Source organism: Aegilops tauschii, chromosome 2 (genome assembly GCF_002575655.3).
Source record: "Aegilops tauschii subsp. strangulata cultivar AL8/78 chromosome 2, Aet v6.0, whole genome shotgun sequence".
Taxonomy (NCBI): domain Eukaryota; kingdom Viridiplantae; phylum Streptophyta; class Magnoliopsida; order Poales; family Poaceae; genus Aegilops; species Aegilops tauschii.
Window position 1 is genome coordinate 589,811,091 of NC_053036.3, and position 19,602 is coordinate 589,830,692.

The following is a 19,602-nucleotide window of genomic DNA, read 5'->3' on the forward strand; positions in this document are numbered from 1 at the left end:
GAAGGCCATGCCCAAGAAGCCTGCTCACAAGCCCAGTGCTTCTACCTCAATGCCCTCACGGCCAAGTTCCTCAGCTATGCCCTCACGGCCAAGCTCTTCAAAGCCCTCACGACCAATTCCTCAAGCTGCTCCAGCTCCTCCGTCTAAATCCTCAGCACCTGTGCATATTGCCTCGTGCCAAAGGACAACTGGGATCTCTATTGCCTCAGGAGCCTCTGCTAGTTCTTCAGCTCCACCAAATTCCTCAACATGCCCCACTCTGCTGAAGACAAAGGCCACTGCTGGATGAGGCTCTCGACCAAGTCCTCACAAGAAGCAGGTCGCCTTTCAAGTGCCGTCTGATGAAGACGGAGCTGATGATGAAGAACTTGCTGAAATCATCAGGGGCAGTCAGCTTAGGGCCGCTAGAGCCAAAGGCACAAATGTGCCTCTGCTTTTGGATCCAAAATTGATCCTTGATTACATCGATCTCTGGCACAAGGACCCCAACACTCCTATGCCTGACTTCAAGTTGACTCCTGGCCAAAGTCATATGTTGACTGCCTTTATTCAGGAAAAAAAATGGAAATTTGAAAAGGCCAGACAGTTGAAGAAAGCGCAATACAAGAAGGAGCGCTTCCTGAAGAAGAATGTTGTCACTATGACAACTAATGAACTTGTCACTATTCAATCTGAGATCAAGAAACTCAGTGATGAATTTGACGCATACCGCGCTGATTGGCTGGGAGCCAAGGTTCGTTTTGTGAAACTAGCTGAAGAATTCACCTCCAATGTTGCAGCCCCAACGCAACAAGAAATTCCTTAGGCTGAGGCATCTGCTCAGCTGACTGAAGAACATGCCAGCACCGCTGATGACAATCAGGCTGCTGATGAAACTCAGAGTACCAGGGCTGATGACTCCATTCCAGCCGCTGAAGAAATTGCCAGGGAAACCACTAGTGTTGCGCCTGAAGAAATTGTCAGGCCAGCTGAAGCTTCAACCGCTGTGCCTGAAGTAAATGAGCCAATTCCCTCTCCTCCTCCTGCGCCTACACCAAGTCCAATTCTTCCTTCTGCATCAGATGCGAAGAAGACCAAGGTTGTGGAGCGTGCAGCTGTGAAGCAAAGGAAAGCATCAACTTCATCAGATTCTTCAGCTCCGAAGAAGATGAAGAAATTGACCAGCTCTTTTGAGAATCCGATTGATGCTATTCCCGTCTCAAGCATGCCATCAAAGGAACTCGTTCCTTTTGATGAAGAATATGTGATCCCAAGCGGATCAGATGAAGAGATTCCTTCTGCTGCTTCGTCAGAGCAGTTGGATGTAGAAATTGAAGTGGATGAAGTCCCTTCAACCCCAATTGTCTCATCGCCCATGCCTCAGTTCACAGCTGAAGAGGCCGGCGTTGAAGAAAAAGATGATGAAGATGTGGATGTGGACATTGGGTGCACAACACCAGTGATGAACGATGACTTTTGGGAAAGTCAGCACCCAAATTCTCCTTTGTTCACACCTCTGCAACAAATTCCTTAATCCCCAGTGCGAACTGAAGTTCAAATGGGATCTGAAGAACCTCACCCCACTCCATCTGTCCATGAAGAGATTCCAGCCACTAGTGCTGATGAAATGGTTAATGAAGAATTGAAGACCCGGGCTGCCACTGAAGAAGAACCTAAAATTCCTCAGCCTGTGGATCCTAAGATTGCGATTCCTGAGGTGGTGATGCAATTGACCGATACTCCTCAGCCCAAGCCAAAGGATCCCTTCTCAAAGAAGAAAAAATTCAAGGTTGATGACTTCTTCGGCGAGCATGTGTTCTTCACCGAGTATAACCCATATGACTCCGCTTGTCTTAGAAGGAAGCACTTCTGGACTGCCAGCCAAGCTAACTTCTATTCTTCACTGCTTTTCAACAAAGACAAAGTCTCGAGCATGAGCATATTCCTCATGTGGACATGGAATCACTGCCTTGTTTCACCCCAGTCCTCAGCGTGCTTCATGATGCAGGACTGCTCAACTTTTGCACTGACATTGTTGATTGGAATGAAGAGCTAATTCTTCAGTTCTATGCAACGCTGCACATCACCGGAGATGCTGACGATGTGAACTCTTGGGTTTTGGACTGGATGACCGAAAATACTCACAATAAAGCACCGGCCTCTGAATTACTTCATGCCCTGCAAATCAGTCCTCCCCTTGAAGGTGCTCGTTGTATATACCATGAACCTGAGCTTACAGATCATTACATGCAAGTGTTGATCAAGCCCCAAGGACCAAATTCCTCATGAAGGAATTGTTGTACGTGCCAAGAACAGTCTATCACATTCTGACGAAGATAATGAGTCCAATCAAAGGCCACGACTCGACTGATGAGGAAGTCATTGGCATCATGAAGAGTCTGCTATTCAATATCATACATGGCATCCCTGTCAACTATCATGATTTCTTCATGAGGACTCTGGCAAATGTTGCACTCTCTCCGTTTGAGTTGAAGCCTTATGCCCCGTGGATTATGAGATTCCTCAGAACAAGGTCTTCACTCAACTACAAGGCTGATTTTCAGAATCATCTCAGCTACTTTCCCCCCATTGAAGTCCTCAAGCGGACATTTTCCTCAGCTGATGAAAACGGCAAGGCCGCTGCTGTTATTGATGAAGGCATTCGTCCATTGGATGGCCAGTTTCGCAAAGCTGCATCTTACTCCGCCAATGATGACTCTGCCACTCATGACTCTGCCGCCAATGCTTCAAAGCAAAATCCTCAGGCCACAACTCCCAGGGTGATGACTGATCGTGAGCTTCTCCTCGGTCTTCACCAGAAGGTCGATCGCAACCACAAATGGGTTAAGCGTTAGTTTGGTTCTATTCTTCACAACATGTTTTCTACACACAATGTAATGAAGAAAAACCATTACTACCTCCATGAAATCTTCGGTCGCACCTGGGCTGTTCTGACTCACCTTTATGGTGAAGAAGATCTGAAGCAAATGGGCCTCCAACAGGACTTTGACTGGTCTCAACCACCAGCGAAGAAATTCAAGAAAGTCAAAGTTCCTTCTACGGTAGCCAGCTCATATTCTTCATCACGCGAGACGGATGAGCATGAAGATTTGGACGACACTGCGGCAGGCCCTACTACAACAACCGACCCCAACAACGCTAGCGCTCCTCCTTCAACATGATATTCTTCAGGGGCGTTAGTCCTCACCTTTCGATCCTTTTGGTCACTCGATGACAAAGGGGGAGAAATTTGAGTTAGTCTTCAAGCGGGTCTACATATATGGGCGTCTTTTTTGCTAAGTTACAACTCTCGTTCTTTTCATGACTTTCTTGGATCGAGTTGTAAACTTAATCCCTATGATGGTTTGATACTTTTGCTGTGTTCTTCTGCATGCTTATTCCTCATTAATGTTAATGCACGCATGCTAAATTGCATCAGTCACCATATTTCATCATGCATTTCAAATTCTTCATATCATATGTTAAATGCGTGTATGATTTACAAGATATAGGGGGAGATCTCCATGATTCTACTCTTCAAGTGTGCATTGCTTCAAAAGCAAATTCCTCACTATGCACATCTTTAGGGGGAGTTCTTCAATATATTGCAATCAAATTCCTCAATATTACTAGTTACACTTCATATGTTTTATCCCCGTTGAAAACTTAACCTATATTGTCATCAATCACCAAAAAGGGGGAGATTGTAAGTGCATCTAGTGCCCCTTAGTGATTTTGGTGTATTGAAAACTTATAGGTTAAGGGACTGATGAGTTTGTGAGTGTACACAGGTCTATAAGTCTATGAGGAGTTTGATATTTACAGAGAAAGTCGACCCCTAAAAATGAATATCTTCGACTGAAGACTTTGGATTTCTGAAGACTTTGAAAATGAAGAAATTGGTGTAACCTTGAAGACTTGGTATTCATTCGAGAAACATGAAGCATGAAGACTCTTGTTTTCGTAGTTTCATTTTCTCTTTCTTGAGTCATAGGAAACACCGTACAGTTAAAGGGGGTCGAGGAAATACTAAGGAAAAATTTCCAAGTGATGCTCAACACAAAATCCTACACCTACCAATCCCTTCGAGTGAAGCCATTGGAAATCTCATACAGTTCAGTCAATCTCATACAGTCTAGTCTCTGAGGAATTTGTTCTGACTGAGGAGTTAGGAATTCGCCGGTGCGGATTGCCTACAAGTGAGGAACATGATACCCCTGAGGAATTTGATAGTCAAATTTCTGACCGTTGCTGTGCTACGCGCCAGCTGTCCTAAAATATCTTCCCACCTAACGGTCATATCATTGAAGGGCATTTATGTCTTACCATGTCGGGCTGCTCCCTAGGCTATAAATAGCCGCCCCCTACAACCACTAGCTGGTTGGCTGCTCCGCGAGAAACTGACACTTGTCATTTGAGAGCATCCCATCCTCCGAGGACTTTGAGTGAAAATCATCAAGTGAGGAAAACCCCAAACCCAAACACCTACAAACCCAAAGTGATTGAGCATCACTGAAGAGATTGATCCTGCGTGGATCCGATGCTTGTTACTTTTGAAGACTGTGCATCTTCCAGACGGTTAGGCGTCATGGTCTAGAGCATCCAAGAGGAATTGTGGATCGCCGAGTGACCGAGTTTGTGAAGGTTTGGAAGTCACCTGAAGACTTACCACGAGTGATTGGACGAGGTCTGTGTGACCTTAGTTCAAGGAGAATACGGTGAGGACTGTGTGTCCGGGACTGTGTGTCCTCAGGTTTAAATACCTAGCCGCTCCAACCAGACGTACAACTGTCACAGCAGTTGAAACTGGTCTACCAAATCATTGTCTTCACCAAGCCTACTGGTTCTATTTCCTCAACTCTTCAATTTCCTCATTATTGTGATGTGTGCTTGTTCATATCTGTTTGAAGACTTTGACTGAAGACTTTCTCAATTTTCTCAGCTCAATTTCTTCAGTCTGTTTGTCTTCATCCTGTTTTATCATGTGCTTACGCTTCCTGTACTCTATGTCTTCTTCATTTCATCATGATGACCATGCTTATGTTATGTTATGTTTGCATCTGGGTACTTTTCCGCTCCAAGTAATTCTTCGCTAAGGAATTTCCTCACCCTGAAATTCCTCAGTGAAGAATTCATAAAAATCGCCTATTCACCCCCCTCTAGTCGACTTAACGCACTTTCAGGATGCAGGGCATCTCCGACGCACGATCCCAAACGGATGCCCATTTTGTTCGGATTTCGTCTGTTTGGGGATGGCAACGGAGCGACGTCCGCCCATTTTCTGTGGTGCGTTGGTCGTGCGCCCAACGCGCGGCCGCATCTGGTCCGCTAGGTGCTCGTATGCACACATTTTTTATTTCATCAATGGCATTTTGAAATGTGATAGTACATTCACCAATTCTCAACTAGAATAGCAAGACCGAAGTTAACAAGAACCACAAGTAGCCATTTTAATAGAAATCCAACTTCCATAACAGCTTTCAGAAGTTGGATTAATATCTTCTCGATGCTTTCATTGTTGATATGCGGATTCTCGATCCTGTATAATTCTTTCTTCTTCGATTCTAAAGTAGACGTTGCTTCGCATCTAATCTCATCTCTAGCCTCCATTCTAGCAAGGAGTGCACAAGCATCTATCAAATTTCACCCAATCAATAGATCGCTGTATTCTTCTTCCCAATACCAAAACTTACATCCATCCTACACACAAATTAGCTATTGAAATTACGCAAGCATATACCTTATCTTTTTTGCACTTGATGAACACCCACCCCGGATGTACCGGCGTGGTAGAAACGCGACGAACGACTTGCCGCGGGTAGTCGTCGCACTTTATGAGCGGCAACGGTGAGCCGACTAGCTGTTGGGCCAGCGCAGAGCCCAAACTACGACCGGCGTATTTTTGTCGGCGCCGTTCCGGCGGGGTAGATCCGAACGGCTAGAGGCGGAGTCAATGCCTGCCTGCGGCGCAGAGGTGTTGCTGGGGCTGTGCGGTCCGGTGCCTGGCCAATTCATGGCTAGGCACAGCCACCGGCGGCCGGATGCCGCCGGATGCACACAAATCAGGCGGCCAGATATGCTCAAATCCGGCGGCCAGGCTGGACAACGACGTGACTGAGACAAAGGCCTGGGGGGTAGGGGTGGGGGCGGGAGGAGGGGGCGCTGGGCTGGACAGGGAGGTGGCCGAGAAAATGGCAGCTGCGACGATGGCGGGGTAGGGTTCAGGGGGTTTTGGGGCGGCTGGGGGAGAAAAAGGGGCCCATGTGTCCCCGACGGGCGGGCTAGGGAAGGACACGTGCACGCGTCGCGCCTGTCCGCGCTTGTCCATTTTGATGCAAACGGCCCAAAGTTAGGCCAGGAATAGGTCGATAGCGGACGAAAAACCGACGTTTGTCCGTTTGCTCCCGCGTGTTGGGCCGCATTTTGTATCTATTTACCTCCAAACTAACACGGCCAGACCATTTGGGGTCGTGCCTTTAGTTGCCCTTATGCACCAACCCTTTTTGAAAATGTCACATCAGATGACAGATGGCGACTAGCGCAGTGGAGCGAGTAACCAGTTGCTGTGAGATTTTCAGATCCTTGACTTAGTGTCAACGTTCTTGCCCCTACCGTCACTCAACCGCTGGACGTGCTAATCGGCACAGTTAAAACAGATCGAGAAAGGACGTGGTATGCACCAAAGTTTTTTGGAAAGGTCGCATATATACAGCGTAGTCGTTGCCACAGATGGCGACTAGCGCACTGGAGTGAGTCAGCTGTTGCTGTGAGATTTTCTGATCCTTGACTAAGTGTCAACGTTTTTGCCCCTGCTGTTACGCATGTATATATGCATGTAACTGTCGACTGGACTAAGTGTTGACTGGAGTGAGCAAGCTGTTGACTGAGAATCTGTGTGTATATATTATGTGCTCGTCACTCCACTACCATCCGTCGTCTCCAAAACTTCTCTGCTGAACCTCAATCGATCATGTTGCGCCGCACACCACCGATGCAGCTGGCAGTGGCTCTGCTCTGCCTCCTGAGCTTCTCCGGCGAGCTTTTGATGCCCCTGTGTGAGGGGTGTGTGCAGGCCGATAAGAGAGCGCTTCTGGACATCTACAGCCAGCTCTCCACGCTGCCGCACATCGACTGGGACTGGTCGGACTGGGACTGGGTTGACGGACATTGCTGCCTGTGGCCGGGGGTGACCTGCAGCAACTCCCGCCCCGCCCGTGTGACGGGCCTCGATCTTGGTGCAAACGTTCCTTCCCCGTGCCTCCTCAACGCTACTATGTTCCTTCCCTTGCAAGAGCTGCAGACCCTGTCCCTGGATCTAAATATCAAGGGATGCATACCTGGTGCAGGTATTCTCTATTCAGATGCATTAGTATTTTAACTACTAGCTTTTCTCAAGCTCTTTTGAAATACCAGTCTTTTTTTTTTGGCAATACATCCAAATTATATTGTCAATTTCTTTTGCGAATCAACTATGTTGCCATGGCTATCCTAGTTTCTTTAGTTCTACGTACCGCCGACTGTTTTGTCTCGCCATCTCTTCTCTTGCTTCAACACTTCAGATTTTGAATTGTTCTTGTTGCTCCTTTTGCAGGATTTGATGTGTGGTCAAAATTGCGGAAACTAACAAGCCTTGATCTAGCTGGAAATATCTTAAGTGACTACAGCATCTCATCCTTAGTTGCAGTTTCGTCACTACGGCGCCTGTTCATCAGTTCAAATGACTTGACCTCCCCCATGGCGATCCAACGTGAGCTTTTCGTAGTTCTCCACTCTTTATTCCAAAAAGACTTCTTTCTTTTTTTGTGAGTGTCACAGAATCTTGGAGACCAACAATTTAAATGCTTTAACTTGCTTTTCTTGTACAGATTTGAGTACAATGAAGCTGGATACCCTTGATCTAAGCGATAATGCATTCAACGGCACCTTACCAACAGGTGACTATTTTTTTTTCATACTATTAATTATATACGGTCCCGGGGTGGTCTCGTGGTGAGCTAAAGCACAAGAATGATTTTGGGCTACATATAGATCCTTCTGTTTCTAAATAAAAAATGCCTCTTGAAGTTAGAACTCCACTTACTACTCCTACTTGTATGAACATGACTACTCCCTCCGTACACAAATATAAAATGTTTTGGATATTTCAACGTGTACTGCATACGGGCTGAAATGAGTGAACAAACACACTAAAACGTGCCTATATACATTTGATTCAGAAAAAAGTTAGAACATCTTATATTTATAAACGAATGGAGTACTATTTTATTTTTCTTTCAACAATTATAAAAATATAATTAAAGCATGTTCACTACTTCACTTACAGGTATTTGCAACATGGAAAATCTTGAAGAATTACATCTTCGTAGTAGTACGTTGTTTGGAGAGCTTCCATCGTGCATAGGGAATCTTACTTCTCTCAGAATTCTTGATCTGTCAAATAATCTATTTACGATAAAGTTTCCCTCTCTTAGCTTTGCCCATTTGACTTCATTGGTGAAGCTTTCCCTCTCCAATAACAATCTTGAAGGAGTTCTCTTCCTAGGTTCCTTGTCAAACAGTAGCCAACTGACACATCTGGATCTTTCAAGCAGTGGTAACCATTTTCAAGTGGAAACTGTGACTCCAACAATGAGCCTGTCAGCTCAGCTCCAGGTTATGATACTGCCAAATTGTAACCTTAATGGCAATCCTGCCGTTATATTAAGTTTCTTATCGCACCAACATGCATTAGAAGCTGTTGATATCTCTAATAACAACCTAAGCGGCCACTTCCCTTCATGGTTGATAGAGAAAAATGTGAACCTGTCACATCTAAATCTGCAAGGCAACTCCTTTAGTGGAAGTGTTCTTCTTCCATCCAAAGTACACGACAGTCTGTACTGGCTTGATGCATCTCATAATAGACTAAGCAAATTACCTACGGGCATCAACATCACATTCCCAAATCTGTACTATGTAAACCTGTCTAGGAATTCCTTCCAGGGCATCTTTCCTTCGGGGCTTCACTATATAGACAGCCTGACATTTTTGGACTTGTCTAACAACAATTTCTCCGATAACATAGTTTTCCGCCTTTAATGGAAGCAAGTCCAATATCCGTTCTTTGTTCCTGTCTGGCAACAATTTCTATGGTTCATTCCCTCAAGGCATACTATTAGGTTCCATCTACCATCTACTACTCAACGATAACCAAATCACCGGGGAAATCCCTGATAATATATGTCTTGGTCAGCAACTTACTTTGCTTGATGTTAGCAGTAACAAGTTGACTGGATCTCTCCCTACTTGCATACATGCACTCGAAAATATTGCCATCTTGAATCTAAGAGGCAATTCATTGGGTGGTTCGATCCCGCTGAAATTATGCCACCTTAAAAATCTTGTGTTCCTCGATATGTCAAAAAACAACCTTTCCGGTCCAGTGCAATGCTTACCCAGTTTGCAGTATCTTCACCTGAGTGAAAATCGACTAAATGGAACGTTCCCTTTCCCGTTGTCCTCGGGAACTGATACATACACAATGGATCTACGGCAGAACCAATTCAGTGGAATCCTTCCAGAATTGATGCACAAGTCCTTTCCAAAGCTAAAAATATTGTTGCTCGAAGGAAATATGTTTGAAGGACTGATTCCAAATGATATATGTCACTTAAGGTATTTGCGTCTACTAGATCTGTCTCATAATAAGCTCTCTGGACAGCTACCTTCATGCCTGAGCAATATGGGGTTAGATGGTGATTTGTATAGCTTCCTATACAATGACTCAGATACTTCAGTAGTAATGAATCACACCAATGACTATGATATTGGGAGCGTAGTAGGTATTTCTCCCGTGCCTGAATTTTTCATAGGACCAGACCAAGAAGAATTCATGACCAAGAGCAGGCAAGACAAATACAAGGGAAACATCCTCAGTTACATGTCTGGACTTGACGTCTCTTCAAACCAGTTGGAAGGATACATTCCTAAAAGTATAGGTGACATGAAATGGTTACGGGCACTGAATTTTTCCAACAACTGCTTTCATGGACCAATACCAGATTCCTTGTCACATTTAAGTAATCTCGAGAGCTTGGATCTGTCGCACAACAACTTGACAGGTCAAATACCACAAGAGTTGGTAGAACTACATTCGTTGGAGGTATTCACTGTGGCGTACAATAACTTGTCCGGCCCTACATTGGGTAGAAACGGACAATTCATCACATTTGATGAGAGGAGCTATGCAGGCGATCCGTATCTCTGCGGACCACCACTGCTGAAGAGTTGCTTTGATGCACCGTCGATTCTTCAGCCTGAAGAACATGAAGATGATAGTAAACTTGCCAACCTGGCACTATTCAGTTTTTCAGTGTTGTGCTACCTGATTGGTTTCTGGACCTCCTTGGTTGTGCTTTATTTCAAGAGAAGATGGCGCTGGTCATGGTTTTCAGCAGTGGACAGGCTTGGTGACATTCTGATGGTTAGGTCAGCTTTATGCATGAGAAGGTTTAACCGCACCGACTGACCCTTCTTGAGTGTCGTGGAATTCATCGTTTAATAACTATTATGTGATATTATAATATGTGTAATATGGATTAAGACTTTTTATGCTACTTTCTTGTGTTTGTTTGCTAATATATGGGTACACAAAATGTAGTGAAGTTATGACTGCTTCTACAAAAGGAATGGCAAGCATTCAATAATTAATTACTTCAAGACCGTTGTTGTTAAATAGCACCCGTTAAAATTTGTGTTCTCTATTTCTTTCCTGGTCTTTCTCGTGATAATCTGAAATAGGAATCTAGTCGGAGCTAGGACCCTACCGGGTCTAGGGCGTAGGTTGTAGGGGAAGGAAGGTGCTGGATGTGGCGGAGCTCCCGGTCGCTGGTGGCAGGGCGCCGTCGTGCGCGAGGGAGGAGGCGGCGGCGCAAGGAACAGGAGGCGGCTAGGGTTTGGGTCCGGCTCCTCTGGGAGCCGGGCAATAGAATTATTCTTATTGCTTAATTCTCAAAGAGTCTTACAACTAGTATATATAACCACGATGGAAATAAAATAGATAACTTGCGGGTTAAACCCCTAACTAAACCTGCCCAGTGGGCCTCCTACGGGCATAAGTCTGCCCGGTCATAACGTCTCTCCCCGCAAGCGCAAACAGCTCATCCTCGAGCTGGAAGTCTAGGTAGTGCTGGCGGAACTCGTCGCGCAGCTCTCAAGTAGCGTCCTCCTCTGGAAGTCCAGCCCACTGAATGAACACGTACCACACTCCGCGACGTAGCTGGGCCTTCAACACCTTCTCCGGTCCCGAAAGGAGGCGCCCGTCGGAGGTCGGAGGAAGCGCTGGAGGGGCCGCAGGTGGCTCCCCGCGGAAGGGCTTCAACAGCCCCACATGAAAGACGTCATGGATGCGGGCACCGGCCGGAAGCTGAAGACGGTAGGTCACCTTCCCGATGCGCTCCAAGACAGCAAAAGGCCCGGCGTAGCGAGGACCCAGCTTGCGCTTCGCGCGTGGGTCCAGTGACTGCATAGAGCGATGAAGGAGACGCAGCCACACCCAATCACCCACCGCGAACTCCGCCTCGCGATGGTGGTCGTCGTAGTAATGCTTGGCCAGCTGCTGGGCCTGAAGGAGGCGTTGCCGGACCTCGGCCAACATCTCGTCACGGCGCCGCATAAGATCACCGGCCACCTCCGTCCGAGCCGTCGCCGGATCAACTGACAATATGGGCGGGGGCGGCCTGCCATAGACCACCTCAAATGGAGTGGCGCGCAGGGCAGAATGATAAGAGGTGTTGTAGCAGTACTCTGCCCACGAGAGCCAATCCAACCAAGCGCGAGGACGATCACCTGTGACACAACGCAAATACATTGCAATCACCTTGTTGACAACCTCGGATTGGCCGTCCATCTGAGGATGGAAGGCCGTGTTCAGGCAAAGCTTCACGCCCACCAACCGGAAGAGATCGCGCCAGACATGTCCGGTGAACACCGGGTCCCGACCACTGACGATCGAAGGGGGAAACCCGTGGAGGTGGACGATACCGTCGAAGAAGGCACGGGCCACGGATGTAGCAGTGTAGGGATGACGGAGCGCGATGAAGTGAGCATACTTGGAGAAGCGGTCGACCACCGTGAGAATGACCGATTTTCCGCCCACCTTGGGGAGGCCCTCGATGAAGTCCATAGAGATATCCCCCCAGACCTAAGACGGCACCTCTAAGGGCTGGAGCAGACCAGCCGGCCATAGTGTCTCCGTCTTGTTACGCTGGCACGCCACACAAGACCAGACCCAGTCGCGGACCAGGGCCCGATCACCTGGGATGTAGAAGTCGGCGCGGAGACGATGGAGGGTTTTCTGCACACCCTCATGGCCCGCCGAGTGGGCCAGCAGCATCACCTGGTGACGGAGATCGTCGTGCGCCGGCACGAAGACCCGGCGCCCATGAAGGAGCAACCCGCCGGCACGGCTCCTCCAGCTCACCCACAGCCAGCTGCTGCTGAAGGAGGAGCGCGTCTGGCGCGACCAATGTCGCCGGGCGGATGTCGGTGAAGAGGGCGAAAGTAGGCCCCGAGCGGATGCAGAGCATCGCCCCCTCGGACTCGCCGACGGCGGCGTCGTGCTCGGCGTCGCGGCGAGACAGGGCGTCGGCCACGGTGTTAAGGCGGCCCGGTCGATACTCGACGGTGAAATCAAAGCCAAAGAGCTTGCTGATCCACTGGTGCTGCGGCACGGTCGAGAGCCTCGGGTCCAACAAGAACTTGAGCCTGTAGTGGTCCGTGCGAATCCGGAAAGACTGACCCCACAGATAGGGCCGCCAATGGCGCACCGCCTGCACCAATCCAATGAGCCCTCGCGCATAAGCCGCGAGCTTAAGATGGAGCGCGGCTAAGGGCCTGCTGAAGAAGGCGAGGGGTCCATTGCCCCAATGAAGGATGGCGCCGAACCCTGCACTGGAAGCATCGCGGTCCATGATGAACGGCCGGTCGAAGTCCGGCATCTGAAGGACGGGGCCTATCGTGAGGGCCCCCTTGAGGGCCTGGAATGGCACAATCGCCTCCTCATCCCAGGCAAAGGCGTCACGACGTAGCAGGCGCGTGAGTGGAGACGCGATGAGGCCGAACTCCCGGATAAATTTCCGGTAGTACCCCGCTAGGCCCAGAAACCCGCGAAGAGCCCGCGGTGAATGCGGGGTCGGCCAGGCGGCGGCTGCCACCACCTTGTCGGCGTCCATGGCCACCCCCTCGGCCGAGATGACGTGTCCGAGGTAGGTGACGGAAGGCGTATGATAACCCACAAGTATAGGGGATCGCAACAGTTTTCGAGGGTAGAGTATTCAACCAAAATTTATTGACTCGACACAAGGGGAGCCAAAGAATATTCTCAAGTATTAGCAGCTGAGTTGTCAATTCAACCACACCTCAATAACTTAATATCTGTAGCAAAGTATTTAGTAGCAAAGTAATATGATAGTAGTGGTAACGGTAGCAAAAGTAATAGTAGCAAAAGTAATATTTTTGGTGTTTTGTATTGATTGTAACAGTAGCAACGGAAAAGTAAATAAGCGAAGAACAATATATGAAAAGCTCGTAGGCATTGGATCGGTGATGGAGAATTATGCCCGATGCGGTTCATCATGTAACAATCATAACATAGGGTGACACAGAACTAGCTCCAATTCATCAATGTAATGTAGGCATGTATTCCGAATATAGTCATACGTGCTTATGGAAAAGAACTTGCATGACATCTTTTGTCCTACCCTCCCGTGGCAGCGGGGTCCTAATGGAAACTAAGGGATATTAAGGCCTCCTTTTAATAGAGTACCGGAACAAAGCATTAACACATAGTGAATACATGAACTCCTCAAACTATGGTCATCACCGGGAGTGGTCCCGATTATTGTCACTTCGGGGTTGCCGGATCATAACACATAGTAGGTGACTATAGACTTGCAATATAGGATTAAGAACTCACATATGTTCATGAAAACATAATAGGTTCAGATCTGAAATCATGGCACTCGGGCCCTAGTGACAAGCATTAAGCATAGCAAAGTCATAGCAACATCAATCTCAGAACATAGTGGATACTAGGGATCAAACCCTAACAAAACTAACTCGATTACATGATAGATCTCATCCAACCCATCACCGTCCAGCAAGCCTACGATGGAATTACTCACACACGGCGGTGAGCATCATGAAATTGGTGATGGGGGATGGTTGATGATGACGATGGCGACGAATCCCCCTCTCCGGAGCCCCGAACGGACTCCAGATCAGCCCTCCCGAGAGGTTTTAGGGCTTGGCGGCGGCTCCGTATTGTAAAACGCGATGAATCCTTCTCCCTGATATTTTTCTCCCCGAAAGTGAATATATGGAGTTGGAGTTGGGGTCGGTGGAGCGTCATGGGGCCCACGAGGTAGGGGGCGTGCCCTAGGGAGGCAGGTGTGCCCTCCACGCTCGTGGACAGGGTGTGGGCCCCCTGACGTGGATTTTTCTTCCAGTATTTTTCTTATTTTCCAAATAGATGTTCCGTGGAGTTTCAGGTCATTCCGAAAACTTTTGTTTCTACACATAAATAACACCATGGAAAGTCTGCTGAAAACAGCGTCAGTCCGGGTTAGTTCCATTCAAATCATGCAAGTTAGAGTCCAAAACAAGGGCAAAAGTGTTTGGAAAAGTAGATACAACGGAGACGTATCAACCCCCCCCCCCCCCCCCCGCAAGCTTAAACCTTTGCTTGTCCTCAAGCAATTCAGTTGATAAACTGAAAGTGATAAAGAAAAACTTTTACAAACTCTGCTTGCTCTTGTTGTTGTAAATATGTAAAGCCAACATTCAAGTTTTCAGCAAAGATTATGACCAACCACATTCACAATAACTCTTCGGTCTCATGTTTACTCATATCAATGGCATAATCAACTAGCGAGCGATAATAATAAATCTCGGATGACAACACTTTCTCAAAATAATCATGATATGATATAATAAGATGGTATCTCGCTAGCCCTTTCTGAGACCGCAAAACATAAATGCAGAGCACCTTTAAAGATCAAGGACTGACTAGACATTGTAATTCATGGTAAAAGAGATCCAGTCATAGTCATACCCAATATAAATTAATAGTAATGGATGCAAATGACAGCTGCGCTCTCCAGCTAGTGCTTTTTAATAAGAGGGTGATGACTCAACATAAAAGTAAATAGATAGGCCCTTCGCAGAGGGAAGCAGGGATTTGTAGAGGTGCCAGAGCTCGGTTTTGAAATAGAGATAAATAATATTTTGAGCGGCATACTTTCATTGTCAACATAACAACCAATAGATGGCGATATCTTCCATGCTACACACATTATAGGCGGTTCCCAAACAGAATGGTAAAGTTTATACTCCCCCTCCACCAACAAGCATCAATCCATGACTTGCTCGAAACAACGAGTGTCTCCAACTAGCAACAGTCCCAGGGGGAGTTTTGTTTGCAATTATTTTGATTTAGTTTGCATAAAGCATGGGACTGGGCATCCCGGAGACCAGCCATTTTCTCGTGAATGAGGAGCGGAGTCCACTCCTCTTGAGAATAACCCGCCTAGCATGGAAGATACGGACAGCCCTAGTTGATACATGAGCTATTCGAGCATACAAAACAGAATTTCATTTAAAGGTTTAGAGTTTGGCACATACAAATTTACTTGGAACGGCAGGTAAATACAGCATATAGGAAGGTATAGTGGACTCATCTGGAATAACTTTGGGGTATAAGGGATTGGATGCACAAGCAGTATTCCCGCTTAGTACAAGTGAAGGCTAGCAAAAGACTGGGAAGCGACCAACTAGAGAGCGACAACAGTCATGAACATGCATTAAAATTAATAAACATTGAGTACAAGCATGAGTAGGATATAATCCACCATGAACATAAATATCGTCAAGGCTGTGTTGATTTGTTTCAACTACATGCGTGAACATGTGCCAAGTCGAGTCACTTAAATCATTCAAAGGAGGATACCACCCCACTATACCACATCACAACCATTTTAATAGCATGTTGGCATGCAAGGTAAACCATTATAACTCATAGCTAATCAAGCATGGCACAAGCAACTATGATCTCTAATTGTCATTGCAAACATGTTTATTCATAATAGGCTGAATCAGGAACGATGAACTCATCATATTTACAAAAACAAGAGAGGTCGAGTTCATACCAGATTCTCTCATCTCAGTCAATCCATCATATATCGTCATAATTGCCTTTCACTTGCACGACCGAACGATATAAAAATAATAAGAGTGCACGCGCATTGGACTAAGCTGGAATCTGCGAGCATTCAATAAACAGGAGAACACAAGGCAATGTGGGCTCTTGGTTAAATCAACAATAATGCATATAAGAGCCACTTCAACAATTTCATTATGGTCTTCTCCTATCGACCCCCAAAGAAAAGGAAAGAAATAAAACTATTTACACGGGAAAGCTCCCGGCAAGCAAAAGAAGAACAGGAAATATTTTCGGGTTTTCTTTTTAATTATTACTACTACATCAAGAAAAGTAAACTAACTAAAAGCTACACTAAATTTTTTTGGTTTTTATTAAGGTTTAACAAACACACAAGAAGAAAGCGAGAAAAAGAAAATAAACTAGCATGGATATTATAGTGAAAAAGTATGAGCACCGACATCTAGCAATGAGTGTGTGAACAGAAATGTAATGTCGGTGAGAGATATGTACTCCCCCAAGCTTAGGCTTTTGGCCTAAGTTGGTTTATTGCCACGGATGGCCTGGCGGATATCCATAGTTGTAGCTGGGGTCGTACTGAGCTGCGGCAGTTATTGCCTCCTGAGCTGCAGCGTGGCGGCGAGCTGCCTCCGCTCTCCTCTCGTACTCATCTGCCTCCTCTCTGGTAATAACATATCTTCCTTTTGCAAGATCAGCGTTATGCAAATATGCGTTAAATTCTTCCTTGATTCCCGCTCGATCCATAAAGTTTTCTGAAGGCCATTCACAGGGCTGCACTGGAGCGTCCCTTGGTGGCTCATCGTCAGCATCACGCATTGCAAGCCTGGGTCCTTGCTTCCTTGAAGAACCACCTTGGAACATTTTCCTAAGCATATTTCTTCCTCTGAAAAATTTCTGAAATTTTTATCAACTTCAAATAAAAGTGAACCAAGCTCAACAAAGTGGGTAGCAACTACTCCTACAAGTGTCTAGAGCCTATATCAAGCATTAGAACTACTTGGAACCATATAAATTTGACATGCAAGCTCAAGAACATGGTCACCTAGGCAGCACAAATTTGCAATGAATAAAGCACTAGAACAAAAACTAATTGGACCAATGGAGGAGTCACATACCAAGGAGCAATCTCCCCAAGCAGTTTTGAGGTGCTTTGAGCAAGGAGATCAAAAATCGCAGCAAAATGAGCTAGAACTCGTGCTTGAGCTAGATATTGGTGTTTGTGGGAGGAAGAAGGAATGTGTGGGTGCAGGAATAAGTGGAGGGGAGCCACCGTGGGCCCACGAGGCAGGGGCGCGCCCAGAGGGTAGGGCGCGACCTCCACCCTCGTGGCCAGGTGCTTGCACCTCCCGCGGTGTTCTCAGTGCCAGATATTCTCAAATATTCTAGAAAAAATCATATTCCATTTTCATGGCATTTGGAGAACTTTTATTTTCGGGGTATTTTTATATTGCACAGATAAATCAGAAAACAGACAGGAAAATATTGCTTTTACTTTATTTAAACTAAATAACAGAAAGTAGAGAGAGGGTACAGAAGGTTGTGCCTTCTAGTTTCATCCATCTCATGCTCATCAAAAGGAATCCACTAACAAGGTTGATCAAGTCTTGTTAACAAACTCATTCCGAATAACATGGAACTGGAGAAATTTCGAAAAACACTATGTTACCTCAACGGGGATATGCACATCCCCAATAATAAGAATATCATATTTCTTCTTCACAGTAGGAAGAGGAAATTCAAAACCTCCAAAAATAATCGATGGAATTTTTCCAATAGAATTTATACTATGAACTTGAGGTTGTTTCCTCGGAAAGTGTACCGTATGCTCATTACCATTAACATGAAAAGTGACATTGCCATTGTTGCAATCAATAACAGCCCCTGCAGTATTCAAAAAGGGTCTTCCAAGAATAATAGACATACTATCATCCTCGGGAATATCAAGAATAACAAAGTCCGTTAAAATAGTAACATTTGCAACCACAATAGGCACATCCTCACAAATACCGACAGGTATAGCAGTTGATTTATCAGCCATTTGCAAAGATATTTCAGTAGGTGTCAACTTATTCAAATCAAGTCTACGATATAAAGAGAGAGGCATAACACTAACACCGGCTCCAAGATCACATAAAGCAGTTTTAACATAATTTCTTTTAATGGAGCATGGTATAGTGGGTACTCCTGGATCTCCTAGTTTCTTAGGTATTCCACCCTTAAAAGTATAATTAGCAAGCATGGTGGAAATCTCAGCTTCCGGTATCTTTCTTTTATTAGTAACAATTTCTTTCATATACTTAGCATAAGGATTCATTTTGAGCATATCAGTTAATCGCATACGCAAAAAGATAGGTCTAATCATTTCAGCAAAGCGCTCAAAATCCTCATCATCCTTTTTCTTGGATGGTTTGGGAGGAAAAGGCATGGGTTTCTGAACCCATGGTTCTCTTTCTTTACCATGTTTCCTAGCAACAAAGTCTCTCTTATCATAGCGTTGATTCTTTGATTGTGGGTTATCAAGATCAACAACAGGTTCAATTTCTACATCATTATCATTACTAGGTTGAACATCATCATGAACATCTTCATTAATATTATCGCTAGGTTCATGTTCATTACCAGATTGTGTTTCAGCATCAGAAATAGAAATATCATTTGGATTCTCAGGTGGTTCAGCAATAGGTTCACTAGAAGCATGCAAAGTCCTATCATTTTTCTTTTTCTTCTTTTTAGAAGGACTAGGTGCATCAATATTATTTCTCTGAGAATCTTGTTCAATTCTCGTAGGGTGGCCTTCAGGATACAAAGGTTCCTGAGTCATTCTACCAATTCTAGTAGCCACTCTAACAGCATAGTCATTATTCTTACTATTCAATTCATTGAGCAAATCATTTTGAGCCTTAAGTACTTGTTCTACTTGAGCGGTGACCATAGAAACATGTTTACTAATGAGTTTAAGTTCACCTTTAACTCTAGACATATAATCACCCAAGTGTTCAATCATATAAGCATTTTGTTTTAACTGTCTACCAAAATAAGCATTAAAATCTTCTTGCTTAACCATAAAGTTATCAAACTCATCCAAGCATTGGCTAGCAATTTTAGTAGGAGGGATTTCAGCTTTATCATATCTATAGAGAGAATTTACCTTTACTACCTGTGTCGGGTTATCAAGACCATGAGTTTCTTCAATAGGTGATGGATTAAGATCATATATTTCTTCAATAGGCGGTAAATTAAGACCATGTATTTCTTCAATAGGAGGTAAATTCTTAACATCTTCAGCTTTAATACCCTTTTCTTTCATAGATTTCTTTGCCTCTTGCATATCTTCAGGCCTGAGAAATAGAACACCTCTCTTCTTCGGAGTTGGTTTAGGAATGGGCTCAGGAATTGGCTCAGGAACT

General features: G+C 45.5%; 1 protein-coding gene across 1 annotated transcript; it reads left to right on the forward strand.

Annotated features, from left to right (window-relative positions):
• The first annotated feature begins 6,930 nt into the window (after positions 1-6,930).
• LOC109737125 (receptor-like protein 9b) lies at positions 6,931-10,572 on the forward strand. The gene is made up of 5 exons (XM_073509640.1): positions 6,931-7,325; positions 7,571-7,726; positions 7,845-7,913; positions 8,303-8,934; positions 9,044-10,572. Exons 1-5 carry the CDS (start codon positions 6,950-6,952, stop codon positions 10,484-10,486), a joined length of 2,676 nt encoding a protein of 891 aa, XP_073365741.1. The 5' UTR covers positions 6,931-6,949; the 3' UTR covers positions 10,487-10,572.
• Positions 10,573-19,602: the final 9,030 nt, after the last annotated feature.

Bases quoted from the DNA above. Each gene is read 5' to 3' on its own strand.
- LOC109737125 (XM_073509640.1), top strand. From the start codon at position 6,950: ATGTTGCGCCGCACACCACCGATGCAGCTGGCAGTGGCTCTGCTCTGC. The intron at 7,727-7,844 runs GTGAGCTTTTCG...TTTCTTGTACAG, and splicing joins CTCCCCCATGGCGATCCAAC to ATTTGAGTACAATGAAGCTG. The intron at 8,935-9,043 runs GTAAACCTGTCT...CCGATAACATAG, and splicing joins CATTCCCAAATCTGTACTAT to TTTTCCGCCTTTAATGGAAG.